Source organism: Schistocerca americana, chromosome 2, assembly GCF_021461395.2.
Source record: "Schistocerca americana isolate TAMUIC-IGC-003095 chromosome 2, iqSchAmer2.1, whole genome shotgun sequence".
Lineage (NCBI taxonomy): Eukaryota > Metazoa > Arthropoda > Insecta > Orthoptera > Acrididae > Schistocerca > Schistocerca americana.
Window position 1 is genome coordinate 579,449,208 of NC_060120.1, and position 19,165 is coordinate 579,468,372.

Genomic DNA, 19,165 nt, shown 5'->3' on the forward strand with positions numbered 1-19,165 from the left:
CTCTTGGTGTTGCAATTTTTTCCCATCAGTGTAGATTTACAGAAGTATCATAAAGACTGGTTCTGATGAGGAATTTTGAGCTTTATATTTAGCAAACATATGAATGCCTTAAAAGACAAATAATCTGATGCTTTTGGCTTTGGAAGGTTCTGGAGAAAAGTAGCTTATCGTTCGAAAACTATGTAAATTAGTCGTATTTTTATTGGTAGAGAGTTTTCTCTTGTCCTCACGAACAGGATTGCTAGAAACAATGGCTGTGGCCGTGGATAATACCCTACCATGTGTGTCAGCCGCATACCGAGGCCAACGGTATGGATCGTCAGCTCCTCGCATGAGAATAAAGAATGCATACGGCTACCCAAACGATGGCTCAGACCATCGAGCAAGCTTTGAGTCTGCGGTGATGCCTCCCCCTGTTGATACTAATGCCGCAATGAAATAAATATCCTGATGCTGTTGGATTTGGAAGGTTTGGCTGATAAGTCTAGAGATAATCTGAGGTACGGGACGACGCTATTACGTCTAGAGCGCCTGAAGCATCTGAAGCATGGTCAACTGGGTATAAGGTTTGGCTGATAAGTATAGAGATCATCGTCGTACGGGACGACGCTATTACGTCTAGAGCGTCTGAAGCATTGAAGCATGGTGAGCTGGGTGTAAGTTTGGGCGTGATTGTCTGTTCCAGAGACGCATGATGTGCTCGTGCTGCAGGCATTCATCAGGCCCAACCTGTGTGATAGCGCATTGCGATATACTATATGGAATTCTGGGCCGAAGGCGCCACGCAGAATCAAACCTTCCATTGCAGGATGGTCAACTCTATGAACTGAATTTTAGAGTGAAACTATTATTACGTACATTCTCCCTTCATGATGGGTCTCCGTATTCTAACATTGGTACCGCCATTAATCGTTGATAACTTTGGGAGTCGCATCTTTGTAGACATAAAGCTGTTGGAACAGCGTAGAAAGAAGCAAGGGTTGGTGAAGAAACAGTCGAAAGGCAGTAGTGTTAATATATGCAGGCATTCGTGCTCAGTTGCTACTTCAGTTATGTTTATCATGCGGATAGGAATAAATATTGGAAACTGAACGTTTGTTGTTATTTTCGGCCGGACATGTTCTATCAATTTGTATTAGACATCATCAGTGGTTTTCATGTCCCTTATTATTTCCGCAGTCCAACGGCTCGGGTGTAAACACTAGATGAACACAGTACAAGTTTAAAATTGAATATGTGCCACAGTTTGGCGTTTCACTGAACATATCGTTGTTCGCTGTACATTGCATTTGACCTTGCTGCTGGAGTTAACCCACACGAAGCGTTCAGAAATGTAATCCAATGAAGTTCTTAGTTTTGATGCACAGTTAATCGGAAACTTAAAATGTGTTAATCTAAGGCTTATGCAAAGCCAATGAGTACACTGAATCAATAGGTAACTTAAAAGCTAGTGATGATGGTGAATACGATGAAGAGAAGTTCAGTTGGAAACAATAACAAACCCTCAGTTGCAAAAAATACGTGATATTTATTCTTTTCAACACTGATGAGCCAAAACATTATGACCACCTGCTTAATAGCTTGCTTATCGCTTTTTGGCGCGAAATACCTCACTGACTCTGCTCGTCAGGGATCCGACTGTTTGTTGGTGGGTTGGTGGAGGTATGTGGCGTTAGCTGTACACGAACTGGTTATGTAACTCATATAAAAAGCAGGCCGCTGACTTCTGTACGCGGTGATGGCGCCCGATAGCGACCCAGATGGGTTCCACTGGATTTACATCAGGCGAATTTCGTCGCCGGGACATCAGCGTTAAGTTCACGAAAGTGCTCCTAAAACCACTGTAGCACGGTTCTGGCTCAGAGACAAGGGCAGTTATACTGCTGAAAGATGGCATCACCGTCGGGAAAGACATCAAACATGAAGGGACGCAGGTGGTTCGCAGCCCTCAGTATGTTTTCGATTACTACCACAGGTCCCATGCAAGCACATAGCATAATACTGCTCCCACCAGCCTTCAGCCGTGGCTCGCTGCACGTTTCGAGCCGTCGTTCACCTCGATGACGGCGGTTTGGAGACGACCATCGACCTAGTGTAGCAAAAATGTGACTCACCCGAAGAGACGACACGTTTCCATTGATCGATGGTCGAATCCCAATCGTCCCGTGTCCACTGCAATCGTAATTGACGACGTCGGTGGATCAACATTTTAACACGTAGTCGTGGTCTGCTGCGGAGTTCCGCGTTCATGCTCTTTGTACGTGTGGAGATGCCACAGATCACCTTCTATTCTGATTTGCACAGCAGACAAGGCCTCCGAACCCCACGTTCTGTGAAGAGTCGTAGACGTCCAGCCTTCCAGCGCCTAATGGTAGTTTCGCAGTCCTTCTACCTCCTTCCGTAAATGCTCACGACAGTAGCACGTGAACATTCGACCAGCTTTGCCATTTTAGAGATACTCGTTCACAGACTCTGCGTAGTAATAATTTGCCCTGTGGCAGCGTCTCTTATCTCAACGGATTTTCCCATTTGCAGCGCATATATATTCGCTAGGCTGATCCCCCGTCCACCTTTCGTCCGCTTGCATACTTTTGTTGTCGCGTCACGTGCACGCAACGGCATCAAACGGCATTCAACGTCTCGGGTACAGTGGTCATAATGTTTTGGGTTATCAGTCTACATTATAGCTTAAAGTCTGTTAATACTTCGTTCTCTTGATAGCTGTGACCTTTTAAGTTCTTCGTTCGTAAACCAGTGAGATGTGGGACACGTGTGCACTTACCTTCGAGATAGTGTGCTAAGTAGCTTCTGTTTAAAGTGGTGTCATACGTTGACAGTGGCTTCTTCGTCATGTTCTTCTGGAGAATTATAGGATTTGTGTTTATGTTAACCATAATTTCTGCGTTTCACACTGCTCATTTCCTGCTACGCCTTCAACTTGTTTTTCACGTTCTAGAGTCATTATTTTGCTAAACGGTGGAGCTAGATTTAGAATGTTCTTACCGTGTATTCCACCTATAGTAACTTTACAGTCTATTCAGCCAAATGGAAGTTGGCACTCCGGTGTGTACTAACAATGTTTAGAACCTCGGTAACCGCCATACTTTAATTCAGCGGAACTATTTCGCGGAGTTATGAACGGCTGTTGTGTTGGTACTGCAGCTTCGGCGAGGATTCCTGTTCGTTGCTTTGTATCTTAAGCCAACTTAACACTTTCAACGTAGACGGTATCATGTGGTAGGCATCCTAATTCCAATGAAATCAAAAGTAATCTGCAAAAGCTGGACTGCAATGTATCCAATCGTATTAGTGGGTTCATTTACTGATGTCGTCCTATATGACACGAGTCTGTTAGGCTCAGGCTGGTGATTCGTTAAATGGAAATTTTTGTTGATGCGTTTGTACCTTTATGCATGGGAGAAATGCTTTGTGTGTATTCATTTCAGAGAAAATAAATTTCGTTGCTATGAACGAACCCACAAGTCTGTCTTATTGACAATGCATAGCAATTTCCAAAATGCTACGACAGAACAGTACACACAGAAATATCAGTCGACAAAGTAGTAAGTACCCGACTGCATTAACGAGAAATCTCGTGGAATAGTTGCCACTGAAACTGATATGTGGAAATTCTGATGATAAATAACGTGAACTTCATAGACAGCAAAATGTTCATTTTAATTTCTTGATGGCCTTCCGCCATCAAAGAAATCTGAAGGCAATCTAGTCTGTCAGTTGGACCTTAGCATGGGAGCAACGAGCGAAGGTCGTCAAATAAAAAACACAGAACAATCAGGCGCGTGTTCCGCTACGTGGAATATCAACATTCTAAATGTAGTGTAGATATAAAAATAAACAAATAAGTAAATATGTGGAATAAAGTACGCTGTATGAAATTATATGCAATCAATTATAATGCAATTTTTAACTTAACAAGGCATTGTGAACGAATGGAATTTTTTGAGCGTTGCACTATTATTTAATCTTATGACTAAAATCTGTCACACATGTTTCACATTTGCAGAAAGGTAATCATCTTACACGAGTCGATGGATACATGAATCACCTCTAACGACTTTGTATTTCAACTATTGACTCAAATAGTATGCAGAAGCACAGTGAGAGTAAATTAATAGAGATTTACATCGATCAGTTTGCCTCCACATGAAACTTGGTTAGCGAGGAATAAATCTGAATTAACATAATTGGAATTTTAACGTTCCATTGATTTGGACGACACTATAGAAGGATTAGTAATTCTAATGTCCGCCTCGATAGCTGAGGTGTCAGCGTGACGGAGTGCCCTCCTACGGGCCCGGCTTCGATTCCCGGCTAGTTCGGGGATTTTCTCCGCTCAGTGACGGGGTGTTGTGCTGTTTTCATCATTATTTCATCCCCATACGGTGCTCAGGTCGCCCAATGTGGCGTCGAATGTAATAGGACCTGCACCTTTTTTTTTTTTGTTCGATTTCGTTCGGTGCATCTGCTCGGGGCGAACGTCGTAAGACACGCGTTTAAGTTTGTCGGTGATCGGTTAACTCAGTTTTTTTATTACAGAGGGCAGTTAACCCTCTGACCGAACACGCTGGGCTACCGTGCCGGCACACCTAGGCGGCCGGAGCGGCCCTGCAAGGGGCCTCCCGCCCAATGACGCCAAACGCTCATTTCCATTTCAATAATTCTGATGGTCAAAAAAGCTAAGATTAAGGTGAGACTTACTGAATTAATTATGGTAGAGGTAAAAAATAATATTATTGAAGACTAATCTCCCACCTGATCTAAAAATAAGGGCGAACATACGTTGTCGCCATCATCTCTCGTTAAGAGAAGCCGGTGAAAAGTAGCAATGACACTGAAAGAAAGGGCTACGTAGGCCACCCACGTATGGTTTTCCCATGTACGTTTTGCAACCAAGGGGCCTGTCCGGACCATTGTAAACGACAGGAACGAGAATTGTGTATTCTGTGCCGCGTTCCCACGATTCACACGGAGCTGTTATCCGCCTTTGAGATCTTCGTCCACGAAATCTGCAATGTTGGGTCGTTGAGATCTAGCCGAGATGAAGTCAGAAACCAGACTTGTGGAGAAAGTTTCAGTTCGTTGATTCGCTACCGGCAACCAAGACATGTTATGAGGCATCACCTGATAATACAGTCCTAAACTAATTATCACAACAAGCTTCAATAGTTAGTCTAACACCGCCACGTCAGGAGACAGAGAACGGGTATACATTCGCGACCTGAAGTGAATAAAAGGCCTGTAGAATTAATAATCAGATCGGTTTCTCTATCAGAAAGTATCTCAGTGTTTTTTAAAACTATGTAGTTTGCCGCATCTGCAGTGGACTCTCTTCATCCATCATAGCAATAATCAGGAAAATACTATAACCCTCTTTATTTATGTATTTATTTTCTGTGTTCACTTTACAGGATGTCCGTCCCATGTTTGATGGCAATAACAAGTTCATCATTTGATACCACACAATCCCCTTTGGCGCAGATTTGTTCCATTTTTTAATACTTACGGAAGGGTTCGGAGTCCTGTAATTGTCTACCTGTGCTTTTAGTACTTCTTCCTTCATGGAGGACTTTATTTTAGAGGTATCAAAGCGACGTTCCTGGTTTTCTGTGCAGGAAAAGGCATGGTTTATTTACGATAGTTCTTCCGTTAGTGGGAGAAAACGACTTTATGTATCAGAGAACAGCTTCCGAAGTCTTTTTTAAAAACATTCTCATGTTAGCCTTAAAGGACTTCCAAGTTGTTGGATGAAGTATTAATTGGGGCAATGTGGCATCTTCAAACGGGAGAACTCAGTCACAAAGAGCCAAAGTAGCACATCAACATCTTATGTCGGTTTTATTGTTTTATAATGCATTCACGTAAGAGTAGTGATAATGAGAATTACATGATACACTGAGCACAGCCAGCTAAAGCAGACCATTTATGAGCATGCTCTGGCAATGCCTGATACTAATGGGATGCTAAGTTCGATTTTTCAGCGACCTATCATAACAGGTAAACAAGAACACGAACGTTGCATACTACACGGGCAAAATCAGAATATGTTAAACATACACACTTCGATTACGCTCGCTTGCTACAACAAAAAGACATGAGAGGCGATCGAGACAGACTAGCGCCTCACCAATATAAACCATGATTATGGTTACAGGCTTTCGTTGCCTCGGCAGCCGGCACACGAACAGCCACACAACGTAATGACCTTTTCAATCCAGCAGTGGATGCCGCTGGAGCACTGACACGTCACAAATGCGGCGTAGACCAATAAAACAATATCTTAAGCTACAATCAAGAAAGAATATCAGCTCCCTTCCTCTACATTTCCGGCATTCAATCATAGTACTTTTTTTTGCTGCTGTTAAGGAACTATACCGTCAGCAGAGGAGAAAGCATATTAAAGCTGCACTGCCAAGTGGTATTGTATAACTTAATAAAGACCAGTGGTAATAGTAACTGAAACGTTGATAGGGTGTTTTATAAGACGGATCCATCTACAACGCAGAAGAATTTTACACTACTGGACATTAAAATTGCTACACCACAAAGATGACGTGCTACAGAAGCGAAATTTAACCGACATGAAGAAGATGCTGTGATATGCAAATGATTAGCTTTTCAGAGCATTCACACAACGTTGGCGCCGGTGGCGACACCTACAACGTGCTGACATGAGGAAAGTTTCCAACCGATTTCTCATACACAGGTAGCAGTTGACCGGCGTTGCCTGGTGAAACGTTGCTGTGATGCCTCGTGTAAGGAGGAGAAATGCGTACCATCACGTTTCAGACTTTTAGGAAGGGCGGATTGTAGCCTATCACGATTGCGGTTTATCGTATCGCGACATTGCTGCTCGCGTTGCTCGAGATCCAGTGACTGTTAGCAGAATATGGAATCGGTGGGTTCAGGAGAGTAATACGGAACGCCGTGCTGGATCCCAACGGCCTCATATCACTAGCAGTCGAAATGACAGGCATCTTATCCGCATAGCTGTAATGGATCGTGCAGCCATTCCTCAATCCCTGAGTGAACAGATGGGGACGTTTGCAAGCAACAACCATCTGCACGAACAGTTTGATGACGTATGCAGCGGCATGGACTATCAGCTCGGAGACCATGGTTGCGGTTACCCTTGACGCTGCATCACAGACAGGAGCGCCTGCGATGGTGTACTCAACGACGAACCTGGATGTACGAATGGCAAAACGTCATTTTTTCGGATGAATCCAGGTTCTGTTTACAGCATCATGATGGTCGCATCCGTGTTTGGCGACATCGCGGTGAACGCTCATTGGAAGCCTGTATTCGTCATCGCCATACTGGCGTGTCACCGGGCGTGATGGTATGGGGTGCCATTGGTTACACGTCTCAGTCATCTCTTGTTCGCAATGATGGCACTTTGAACAGTGGACACATTTCAGATGTGTTACGACCCGTGGCTCTACCCTTCACTCGATCCCTGCGAAACCCTACATTTCAGCAGGATAATGCACGACCGCATGTTGCAGGTCCTGTACGGGCCTTTCTGGATACAGAAAATGTTCGACTGCTGCCCTGGCCAGCACATTCTCCAGATCTTCCACCAACTGAAAACGTCTGGTCAATGGTGGCCGAGCAACTGGCTCGTCACAATACGCCACTCACTACTCTTGATGAACTGTGGTGTCGTGTTGAAGCTGCGTGGGCAGCTGTACCTGTACACGCCATCCAAGCTCTGTTTGACTCAATGCCCAGGCGTATCAAGGCCGTTACTACAGCCAGAGGTGGTTGTTCTGGGTACTGATTTCTCAGGATCTATGCGCCCAAACTGAGTGAAAATGTAATCACATGTCAGTTCTTGAATAATATATTTCTCCAATGAATACCCGTTTATCATTTCCATTTCTTCTTGGTGTAGCAATTTTAGTGGGCAGTAATGTATGTAAATTGGTAATGCAAGATTATAGTCTTACAGAAATTCGGGTCATAGGACAACTCTTTTCAACCAACAATACACCGATTACGATCTAAAATTTAGCATTGTCACTCGACAAAGAGCGCAACATCACCTTATAATACAAAAATTCAAAATGAAAATCTGTTCCTTGTTACGGCAGAAACTGCTGAAAATGAAACATCATGCAGTATCTGACCAAAAGTATCCGGACACCTATTAATAGGCATTAATATGGGTGTGTCCACAATTCGCCTATATGACGGCTTTATCTCTGCTTGACATACTTTGAATGAGGTGTATTTATCCCTTAATTTCGGCCTGAACACACCAGGGAATTTTTTAGAACTCAGTGGAACAAGTCGGCATCGGAGATTTAAAATGCGGCTCAATGAATAGAAGTCAATGACATTTCAAGCATTTAGTATTTAAATCCGTGTCTCATGGCACTTTTTTTTTCTAACTCTTGCGGATATCGTAATTGTACGTGACCCCTTGGGCCAGGAATATCTTCATCGTCATACATCGCTAAATTTTTAGTTAATACTGGACGCACGTGCGCAGAGCAGTTAGAATGCAACTGTTCGAACATTGTAATCATGAAGTCATATCACGAAGACTACCGACTTGTGCCGAAATGTACGGAGCAAAGCTAGCGAGCAAAGTGACGCTGCTACGCGGACAGAGGATAGTATCTGTTGTTTGTATTAAATCTTGTCGTTTTGTTGTTTTGACTACAAGAAATTATGTTTTAAAACCCTGAAGTTCAGAACAGTATTTTGTAAAACATGATTTTTTACTGTATATTTTATCAAGTTTTCAAAAACTTGAACTTATGATTTCTTTGGCTGTAGATGGTAGGGTGGAGGGGGGAAGGGGCTGTATGGTTGATGAGGTGCGTTACAGCACCTACATTTTTTTAAATAAGCCCTGAGTTGTCGGAATGTCTGTGGAGAAATAGTAGCGCATTAATACTCAAGAGCCTGAACTAGAGAAGGAATGATGTTGCACGTTGGGGTCTGGGACTCTTTAAATCGTCGCAGACGTGTTGCAGTGGCTTCGACTCGGGATTCTGTACGGACCAGGCCATTCCCTACTGTTACTGTCCACAAAGCATTGCCTCGAAATGTTGCTTTATGACAGGGTGTTTTGTCATCCTGATACAAACAATTCTCGTCTCCGTAGTGTTCCTCTTTCTACTCAGTACACAACACTGCAGAACATGTTCATATATTTAAGCATTTAACTTTTTATTAAGGGCAATAAGGGGACCATACCTCAACCACGAAAAACACCCCCATACCGTAACACCACTTTCTCCGTACTTCACTGTTGGCCCTATATATAATGGAGGTAACGTTCTGATGTTATTCATGAAACCGAAACACTTCCATAGGATTGACACTGGATACAGAGTAATTCATCACTCCAGATCACTCGTTTACAGCCTGCCACTGTCCATTGGCGTCGCCCTTTACACCACTACAATCCTCGCTTAGCACTGAGTAAAGAAATGTGTAGCTTATGAGTAGCTGCTCGACCTTCGCGCCCTGTTCTTTTTAACTCCCTGAGCAGAGTCCACAGTCTTTTTGCTAACTCGACTGCTGATAGTAACTTAGAGCTCACGATTTATTCCAGTGTACCTTATCTGATTCTCATCACTATACGAAATCAGGTTACCTTCCATTCAGAGGGTGTTGCACGCAGCGACTGTTATTTTTGATTTGTAAATAATAGAATTCAGCTATCAGTCGTCCTGTGGAATTTTTATTGGCAGATCTAGATTTCAGCTAGAAACTAGCCATTCTCAATGCACTATCAGTTTTGGTCAATGCATGTAATGCCTGTTGGTCGGGCTTTGTTCACAGTTCATTAAATACTATACGAAATATGCAGCGTAGGCACTAAACTGCACATTCTGCTTCGAGCACCGACCCTGTAAGTTTATTCCACATGATTCCGTAAGAATAACGTAGCTGTTCTCCCAAACATTCCCGCTTCAGTTACCTGAGATTTTCTAGCGCAGTTTCGTTATACACTATCCTGCTGTTCTAACACCGCGTCTCTGCATTCGTTCTATGACTGCCGTCCTTAAACGGCTACGTTCATTCTGTATTATGGCATTTAGCAATATATGGGGCGATTCCGTCATCAGGTTACCAAAAAATGGTTCAAATGGCTCTGAGCACTATGGGACTTAACTTCTAAGGTCATCAGTCCCCTAGAACTTAGAACTACTTAAACCTAACTAACCTAAGGACATCACACACACCCATGGCCAAGGTAGGATCCGAACCTGCTACCGTAGCGGTCGCGCGGTTCCAGACTGTAGCGCCTAGGACCGCTCGGTCACCCCGGCTGGCTCATCATGTTACAAACTTTCAGGGATGATACTGAAGGGTAAATGTATAGTTTGACTTAAGAGACCCAAATCGGAAACGAAAAAGTCTGAAGTTATAAACGAAAATCGTTGTGATAATTCAGGAATAAATGTGCTGGTACTGTTGTTGTTAACATTATAGGGTATGCAATTTCACATGTTGTACTATGTATAAAAAGCAGGAAAATATGTCTACTAAATATGAGCTCTAAATTGCATACCTTAAGAGTTATGGACACTTGTTCAGTAGAAAAGATATGTTTCACAGAAGCGGAGTTGAACAGGTGCTCGTAGCTTTTAAGATATTCATTTTGGGAGCTCATGTTTACCATACTTGTTTTGGTCCGTACTAAAACCTCTGAAAGTTGTCTATCCTAAAATCTTAACAACGACAGTTCCGGTACATCTATTCCACAGGCAGAGGTATCAGAACGATTTTGGATTATAACTTTCAACTTGGTCGTTTCCGGGTGGTAGTCCTTTACCTCTGAACGATACCTTTATCCTTCCCCATCATCCCTGAAAGTCTGTATCAACATCACGGAATTACCGTGTCTCTAAACGTTGTGACATACTACTGGCCTACCAGGACTTCCACACTCCCATATTTTGATGGAACCACTGTTAAGGACAACGAGTGGAAATACTGTCCTAGTTGCCCTGCATATTCGGACTGTCATCCAGGGGCGATATGTACCTGTAGCCAACAGCATCATCGAAATGAGAAATAGTTTACTTCTATTGAAAACCTTAGCGTTGCTATCACGATTTCTTTCAGAATGTCTGTCGTTACTTTCGTTTGTGTATAGCATTGCGTTTTATTACCCAAAACGTCTTCCTACTAAATCAGTTGTTTGTGTATGAACTCCGCGGGATCGCATTTTGGTTATCAGTCGGCATTTTGCTAAAACGTCGAATAGCCAGCCGCTGTGGTCGAGCAGTTCTAGGCGCTTCAGTCCGGAACCGCGCTGCTGCTACGGCCGCAGGTTCGAATCCTGCCTCTGGCATGGATGTCTGTGATGTCCTTAGGTTAGTTAGGCTTAAGTAGTTCTAAGTCTAAGGGACTGATGACCGCAGATGTTAAGTCCCATAGCGCTTACAGCCATTTGAACCATTCTTTAAAATGTCGAATGCCTTTCGAGAATCTTGGAAGACTGAATTCAGCATTTGATCTGCGTCTGCTACTCGCAAAACATCGCGTGCGAGTTCTGTTTAACACTAGTGTACGTTCCTAATATGTGCAAATTTTTATTTGTAGCTTTCCAGTAGCGTCATAAAATCTGTGTTCAGAATATTTTCTAGAATCCTGGAATAGAAAAACGTTAGAGATATTGGTTTCTAGTACATTGCATCGTTCTTTTACCCTTTTTACAAGCAGGGAGTGACCGCTTTTCTCCGGTCATGCGCTAATATTCGTTACTGTGAAAGTTCTACCTAAATACGGCCATCAGGATATTCAACGCAAAAAACTAATGCGAATTCTATCAGGCCAGTGCCTTGTTTGCTTTTTGTACTGTTAAACATTTTTCAGTACCAAGGGTGTCTATTTCAGTATCATCCATCTGTGCGTTTGTGCGATGGTCAAACAGCGGGACTCTAGTAGAATCCTTACGTGTAAATTTATTTTTCGTTGTTCAGACTAACTCATAAAAAGCTGATCAGTGCAATAGCGAAATCATGACACACGTCAATACGCACACGTCAATACACACACTGAAGGAAATAGTAAGAGTTACACTGCGAAGCACCAGTGCGATAGTCCTACAGGAAGACCAAGCGACAGTTTTAGCTTGTTATGGCCACGCGTATCGTACCACAAAAAGTATCACATTTCTTAGTGGGTCTTCGTTCACTGGGGCAGGAGTGCTGACTCTTGCACCAGATTGGAGTTTTTGAGAAGCACACTTGGATGTAATATAGTGATATGCATATCGACGGGTGCATTGCGTTTCCTTCGTTTCAGATGGGCTTTAGCGGGCTAGTGGACGTTTATAAAATCGTCACTCTCTCAGACTGCTTTCCACATGGTAACTTCACGTGATAAATGTGGATGTTTTTCGACTTAATTCTTGGCCTATAGCAAGTATGACCGGAAATTCACTTCAATGATAAGCTTGTTATATCTCAAGTTTCTTGCACTCAGCTTATCTCACTTTAATTTTTTTTTTTTGATTTCAAGTACAATATTATTTTTCTAATGTGGCTTTGAGATACTGTACAGAAAGCACATGAAGTCAGTTCATTTCAGTGCGTGAGCGCAGCCACCAGTACTTAATTTTTTATTTGATTCCTTAGTCGGCCAGAGTGGCCGAGCGGTTCTAGGCGCTACAGTCTGAATTCGCGAGACCGCTACGGTTGCAGGTTCGAATCCTGTCTCGGGCATGGATGTATGTGATGTCCTTAGGTTAGTTAGGTTTAACTAGTTCTACGTTCTAGGGGACTGATGACCTCAGAAGTTAAGTCCCATAGTGCTCAGAGCCATTTGAACCATTTTTTTTAAATTTCTTATAATAACTGGAAATTTTGATTGCTTACACTGATAAACTTGCAAGTGGCACGGTATCCATATTAGAATTTTAAATGAAATCGCTCAACGAGCTCATGTAATGCATTGTACCTTGTATGTAAGGGACAAATTGTACTTGCATGTTCCTTCTAAATTTATCTCCTGCAAGTGATTTTCAGACCGTAAGGTAAGTTTGACGCTGATGGAGTTAGTCCAAGATCTTCAGGCGGCGGAGAAGAATGACATAATTTATTAATATTGGTCATATAACAGAGATTTTCAATTGTTAAGCACTAGTGGGACATGGATATCAATACACATTTTTTAAGTTTACGTAATCTATTTAGATGCTTGTTCTTATGCTTCCAGATAGTGAATTTGTGTTTAATGTTCTGAAAGCCTTTACTGCCAAATGATTTCCGCCTCTCCCTGCCGGCCTGTTTTGTGCAAAATTGCTCTTCTCATCATTTTTGTGCTCAGACAGCATTATTGTTTAAAACTGTGTCTTTTATTTGCCGGTATATTTCTGGGCATTAATAATGATTTTAATCTTGCATGAATACGAGACTTGTACTTCACAGGATGGATGATTATGTACAGCACATATGTTACATACTTTGCTAGTGCTGTGTGTGTCAGATGATGGGGTTTCTGCCTTGGAATATTTCGCGTAAATAAAATTCAAGTAGTGTGTCAACAGATTCTGTCATTGCGCCTGCTGAATCATGTATTAATTTCCCGCACAGTCAGTCGAAAGAGTGACATTGTGGCTATATATAGTAATATACTGACTATTATGTGTTTGTAGTCAATTCGTGAAGCAGCTGATGTTTTATGCAAAAACAAAGAGTTGATTTGTTTTTATCGTTTGAAAGTGCAGGTGATGGGTTTGTAACTGATGTGCTCTTTTGCTTCTCTTTTCGACTACTTGCAACATATCTTAATGCAAATAGACACTGCAACTTTCAAGCTGGATAACTCTGTCTTACAGAAAGAAGACCTCTTCCAGTATGTAACGCCCAGCACTGTAGTAGTGATGCCATCATACTGAACGCAGCCTTGAAGAGAATTAGTCAAAAATAATTTCCACAACACAGACTCGCAGTCTCGTTCTGCGGCGACGCTTACCTTGCAGACAGACATAAAAGACATGAAATTGATTTGGCATCATCTTTTGCAACCTCATGAGGGTAAGTGCGGAATATTGTATTCAAGTTAAGAGATTCTATCAGCAACTGTTGAGGTTAATTCATTCATATTATTCCCGAAAAAAACTTGCAACATATTCAGGGCATTGCAGAGGTGTCGTTCGGGTCAAATATCATCTGTGTTTATGTTCAAGCGTGGTTTCTCGCGGTGTTTTCGTATTTTTTTCCAACCCCTATATCTATTTGCGCTGAGCTGAGCGGAAGCTGATGTAACGACACTCATCGCCGACAAAAAGAAATCGAATGCTCTCGTGGCCTAGTTTCAAAGATAGTCTTGCTTCCAGAGGATCGATAACAGAAACAGTTCTCCGTTTGCTTAAATAAGCCGATCAGCTATCGATTTGAAAAAGTAGTGGAAGTAAAGCTGCATCCTTATATTTATGTTCCAAATCTTTTTATTGCTTGTGAAATGTTAGAGTTACGAGAGGTGTGTGCACGTGAAGAAACCTTAGACTTTTCCGATACACCGTGCGCTGTAAGTATGGCAAGCCAGGGTGTAAAAGGGAGTGGGAATATTCGTCGTTCGTCCTCTGAGTATCTGTACAGGGACTCGACGATGTCGCCACTCACGTAAGAAGCAATTGTACGTTTTAACTGCGTTTCAGAAGAGCGCCTATCAGAAGTGCCAGCGCACTCGGCCTCGAGACGCCTGCTGGATAGGCTTCCCACCGCGCACAGGTATACATAAGGCGCGGCGCGCAGGCGCCCGCTGACACACTCCGCCCTGCGCCGCCGCCGCCATGACCGCCGCCGCGCTCTTCGCCTTCCTGCTGGCTGCGGCCGCCACCGCCGCCTCTGCAGCTCCCAGAGGACCGGAGCGGCTCATCACCAAACTGCGTGAGTTCCCCTTCTCACTCTCACCCACTCTCATACTGCACAAACTACTTAACTGTAATTACAGAAAGGAGCATTCTGTAACTGGAGAAGCCAATGATCTTGTTTCGTTATGTGCACAGTACAGACTAGATCACGTTTTCTGTACCTTTTATGACCGGTTTCGGCCGCAAAAGGCCATCTTCAGATTTGCAACTGAAATACAGAACGGTTGCTACCGCTGGCGTCAGCTCATATGCGTCGTTACAACTGAAATGGTCCTGTATTGAAAACCTGAAGATGGTTTAATAGGCCGAAACTTGTCATAAGACTGGCATAAAACATTACTTAAACTATCTTCTTCTTCCTTTCTTTCTAGGTTAAACCCTGTTTTATTCAATACCTCTCAGACTGCCCTCAGTTTGTCACTTCATCTTTTCCTTGGATGGCCAAGATTTCCTTTACCAGCTGGTGATTTATTTTTTATTATTTTCACAACCTTTCATTCATTCAGGCTGTTTAATTGTCCGCTTATTCACGTTTCTCTTACGTATCCACTCATTAGTGGAGTCCCCTTCACATCCTCTTATAATTCTATCACTTATCTCGCAACCCTCCAGTATCTTCCTTGTAATCCTTTGCAGAATTTTCATTTCCCTGGTTTCCAAAAGTCTCTTCGCTTTTTACCTTTCCGGCCTTACCTCAACTGTGTATATCATAACTGTTCTAACTGTTGCTTTGCATATTCTTGCCTTCGCATCTTTTACTCGTACGCTTGTTTCTCCGGACAGTGTCATTTAAACACCCTGTAACAATGTTTGTTTTAGCTACTTGTTCTCCAACATCCTTTTTGGGATTTCCTTTGCTGGACTGTTCAATACCAAGATATTTAAATATCGTTACTTGCTGAATAATTTTTCCCTTCACTTTCAGTTAGCCGGCCGGTGTGGCCAAGCGGTTCTAGGCGCTTCAGTCTCGAACCGCGCGACCACTACGGTCGCAAGTTGAATCCTGCCTCGGGCATGGAAGTGTGCGATGTCCTTAGGTTAGTTAGGTTTAAGTAGTTCTAAGTTGTAGGTGACTGATGACCTCAGCTGTTAACTCCCATAGTGCTCAGAGCCATTTGAACCATTCACTTTCAGTTTGCATCTAACTCGTTCCACAGATGTGGTTGGACATTTGATTTTATGAGTGGATATGATCATATTTACGTTTTTGTCTGCCACATTAAGTGTATGTAAAAGTTTCTGGAGGGTATCTTCACTGTTTTCCAGCAGAACCGTATCGTCAGAATTCCAAATAATTTTCATTTCTGCGTCCCCCTTTTCATAATGACTACCAGCCAATACCTTCTTTATAACCTTGTCGATAATTATATATAAAGATGACTGGCTCAAAGAGTCACCTACTATAATACCGCCATTAGTTGCTCTGCAGCTAGTTAACCTGGGACCAGTTTGATTTAGACTATATTGCACATAAACAATCAATTCCTGTGGACTGGACTGGAGAACTCAGCATCTACTTAGATTCGCAATGAGGAAAATTATTTTAAATAGAGAAAAATTAGGATGCATTATGTTAAAGTTTCACCGATTCAACATTTTATTTAGCCATAATTACCTCTATATTTACACTAGTTTTCAAATTTAAGCTTCAAACTTGCAACGGCAACACAAATCCTTCATTCGATGAAACTCAGACAAGTTGTGATGACTTTGTCACTGAAGAGCATTTGAAATTTCTAGGTAGTGACTCTGAACGTAGAAATTTAAACAATTCTATAGTTTTGTTTTGGACCTTCAGGTAACTCTATAGGAAAGTATTCGTTATTACATGTTCCTCGGCACTTTTACTTTAAATTTTACGTGTTTTATAATAAAATAGATTAGTCGTGACCGTAGGTAATACAAAATTTTTCTTGGGTGTATCTTTATCCATTTACACTATGTTATTCCCCAAGAAACCTTCCAGCGCCTGACTGAACGTTTGCTTTTTAGAGTGGAAGCTATCATCAACACCAAGGGTGAGCCAACACCATACTGAATTCCAGCATCACCGATGGAGAGCGGCACGAACTTGCAAGTCATTTTCAGCGTGGTGTCCGGATAGTCCGCTACACCACCTAATGTGGTTTTATGCAAAGATACTATGATTTCGGGTCATGTCAACATGAGGAGAATTTCGAAGGATGTTAACACATCTCCGGTCTTGTCTCTGAATAAAGGAGCTATAGTTGAAAGAAGGGCCTCATTTCTGCGCGCGAAGCGACGTAGTCTTTCGAGGTGTGGTATTTTCTTCCGGCAGTGTATATCCACATATACATCCCTTCGCTTTTTAAACAACATATCGATTTCTGGATGTTCAATACACAACGTTAGCTTGTTTTATGCCGGGCTGTCGATCGGATATATGTCTAAAAACTTCCCTGTATTGTCATGGACATTGTAGTATGTGATAAATCTGCCATCTCAGTGCAACACGGTAAAAGTAATGATGCATTACACATGACATACACTTCTTTCATTTGAATCTAATTGTTAGTTTTTGCGACATGCGTTGCAAAATATCCGCAATTAGGTGTCAAATATCTGAAGTGTCTGACGTACGCACAGATACAAAAATGACTATCAAGTACAATCAACACATGGCTAATACCTTTTTACACTACATAACAATCGAAGTCTGTGTATGAAATTAAAATAAAACAAAGTAAAACTTACGTTTGATGGATACAGGGATCACATACGGCGATGTAAATGTTCTAGCACTTAATACATTCTTAGTTTCGTTTGCAAGATGTACCGGGTGATCAAAAAGTCAGTATAAATTTGAAAACTTAATAAACCACGGAATAATGTAGATAGAGGGGTCAAAATTGACACACATGCTTGAAATGACATGGGGTTTTATTAGAACCAAAAAAACATCCCATATTGCTAGCCGCGTGAAAGATCTCTTGCGCGCGTCGTTTTGTGATGATCGTGTGCTCAGCCGCCACTTTCGTCATGCTTGGCCTCCCAGGTCCCCAGACCTCTGTCCGTGCGATTATTGGCTTTGGGGTTACCTGAAGTCGCAAGTGTATCGTGATCAACCGACATCTCTAGGGTACTGAAAGACAACAGCCGACGCCAATGCCTCTCGATAACTCCGGACATGCTTTACAGTGCTGTTCACAACATTATTCCTCGACTACAGCTATTGTTGGGGAATGATGGTGGACATATTGAGCATTTCCTGTAAAGAACATCATCTTTGCTTTGTCTTACTTTGTTATGCTAATTATTGCTATTCTGATCAGATGAAGCCCCATTTGTCGGACATTTTTTGAACGTTTGTATTTTTTTGGTTCTAATAAAACCCCATGTCATTCCAAGCATATGTGTCAATTTTTGACTCTCTATCTACATTATTCCGTGATTTATTCGGTTTTCAAATTTATACTGACTTCTTGATCACCCGGTATTTCTAGAACTTCGCTTCGACAACAGCTACGCTGAGTCACCAGATCCCCTAGCTTGTAGCGTAAAATGGCAATGATAAGACCTTCAGAACAGCACGCGATTTCAGACGTTTTGCTTCACGGATGTTTGATGGTTGATTAACACGTCTTACAGTGAGTCTTAACCACGGATAAACGGTAATCTTGTAACAGTATTACATACCTTAACAGCTCATGGCTTGTTCCGCAAGCTACTGTACAGTGCGTAACGGAGGGTATTTCGCACCACTGTTAGCGATTTTCTGTTATTATATTCACGCACTGGGCGATGAAAAATTGTCTATCTACATTCCTCTGTAAGCGCCCTAATATCTCACTTTGTTCTCAAAACCCCTACGGTGGAGGCATCGCAGTTATCACATAGTCTTCCTTGAATACCGTTTCCCTAAATACAGTCGTCATCATTTTCTTAGGGCCTTTGTCCCACTTCAGCACAGGGTCAGCCTTGTTACTGTAGATTTGGCGATGTTAGTGCGGAGGATGGCCGGATGCCCTTCCTGTCGCCAAGCCGTCTCCCCCTCCCCCCACCACCCCCTTGCGACTGAATTACTGTACCCCATCTGTCTGCGTCTAGTGTAAGCTGTGAACGTTTTCAAATGTCTGCGCCTCGTCTAACTGAGGTGGGACATGGGGACCATCCCGGTATTCACGTAGTAGGAAAACCGCCTAAAAATCACGTGCAGGCTGGCCGGCACATCTGCCCACCGGGCGGATTCGATCCGGGGCCGGCGCGCCTACCCGAGTCCAGAGAACAGCGCGTTAGCGCCTTGGCTAACCTTTTTGGTCGTTTCTCTAAATACAATAT

The 19,165-nt window shown here is 42.6% G+C and overlaps 1 protein-coding gene across 1 annotated transcript in view; it reads left to right on the top strand.

The window, feature by feature from the left end:
* The first annotated feature begins 14,733 nt into the window (after window positions 1-14,733).
* The window catches only part of LOC124596171 (putative beta-carotene-binding protein), a 58,626-nt gene continuing 54,194 nt past the window's right edge, over window positions 14,734-19,165 (top strand). The window contains exon 1 of the mRNA XM_047135208.1: window positions 14,734-14,882. Within this exon, the coding sequence (XP_046991164.1) occupies window positions 14,786-14,882 (97 nt within the window). The 5' untranslated portion in view covers window positions 14,734-14,785. The remainder of the gene's footprint in view (window positions 14,883-19,165) is intronic.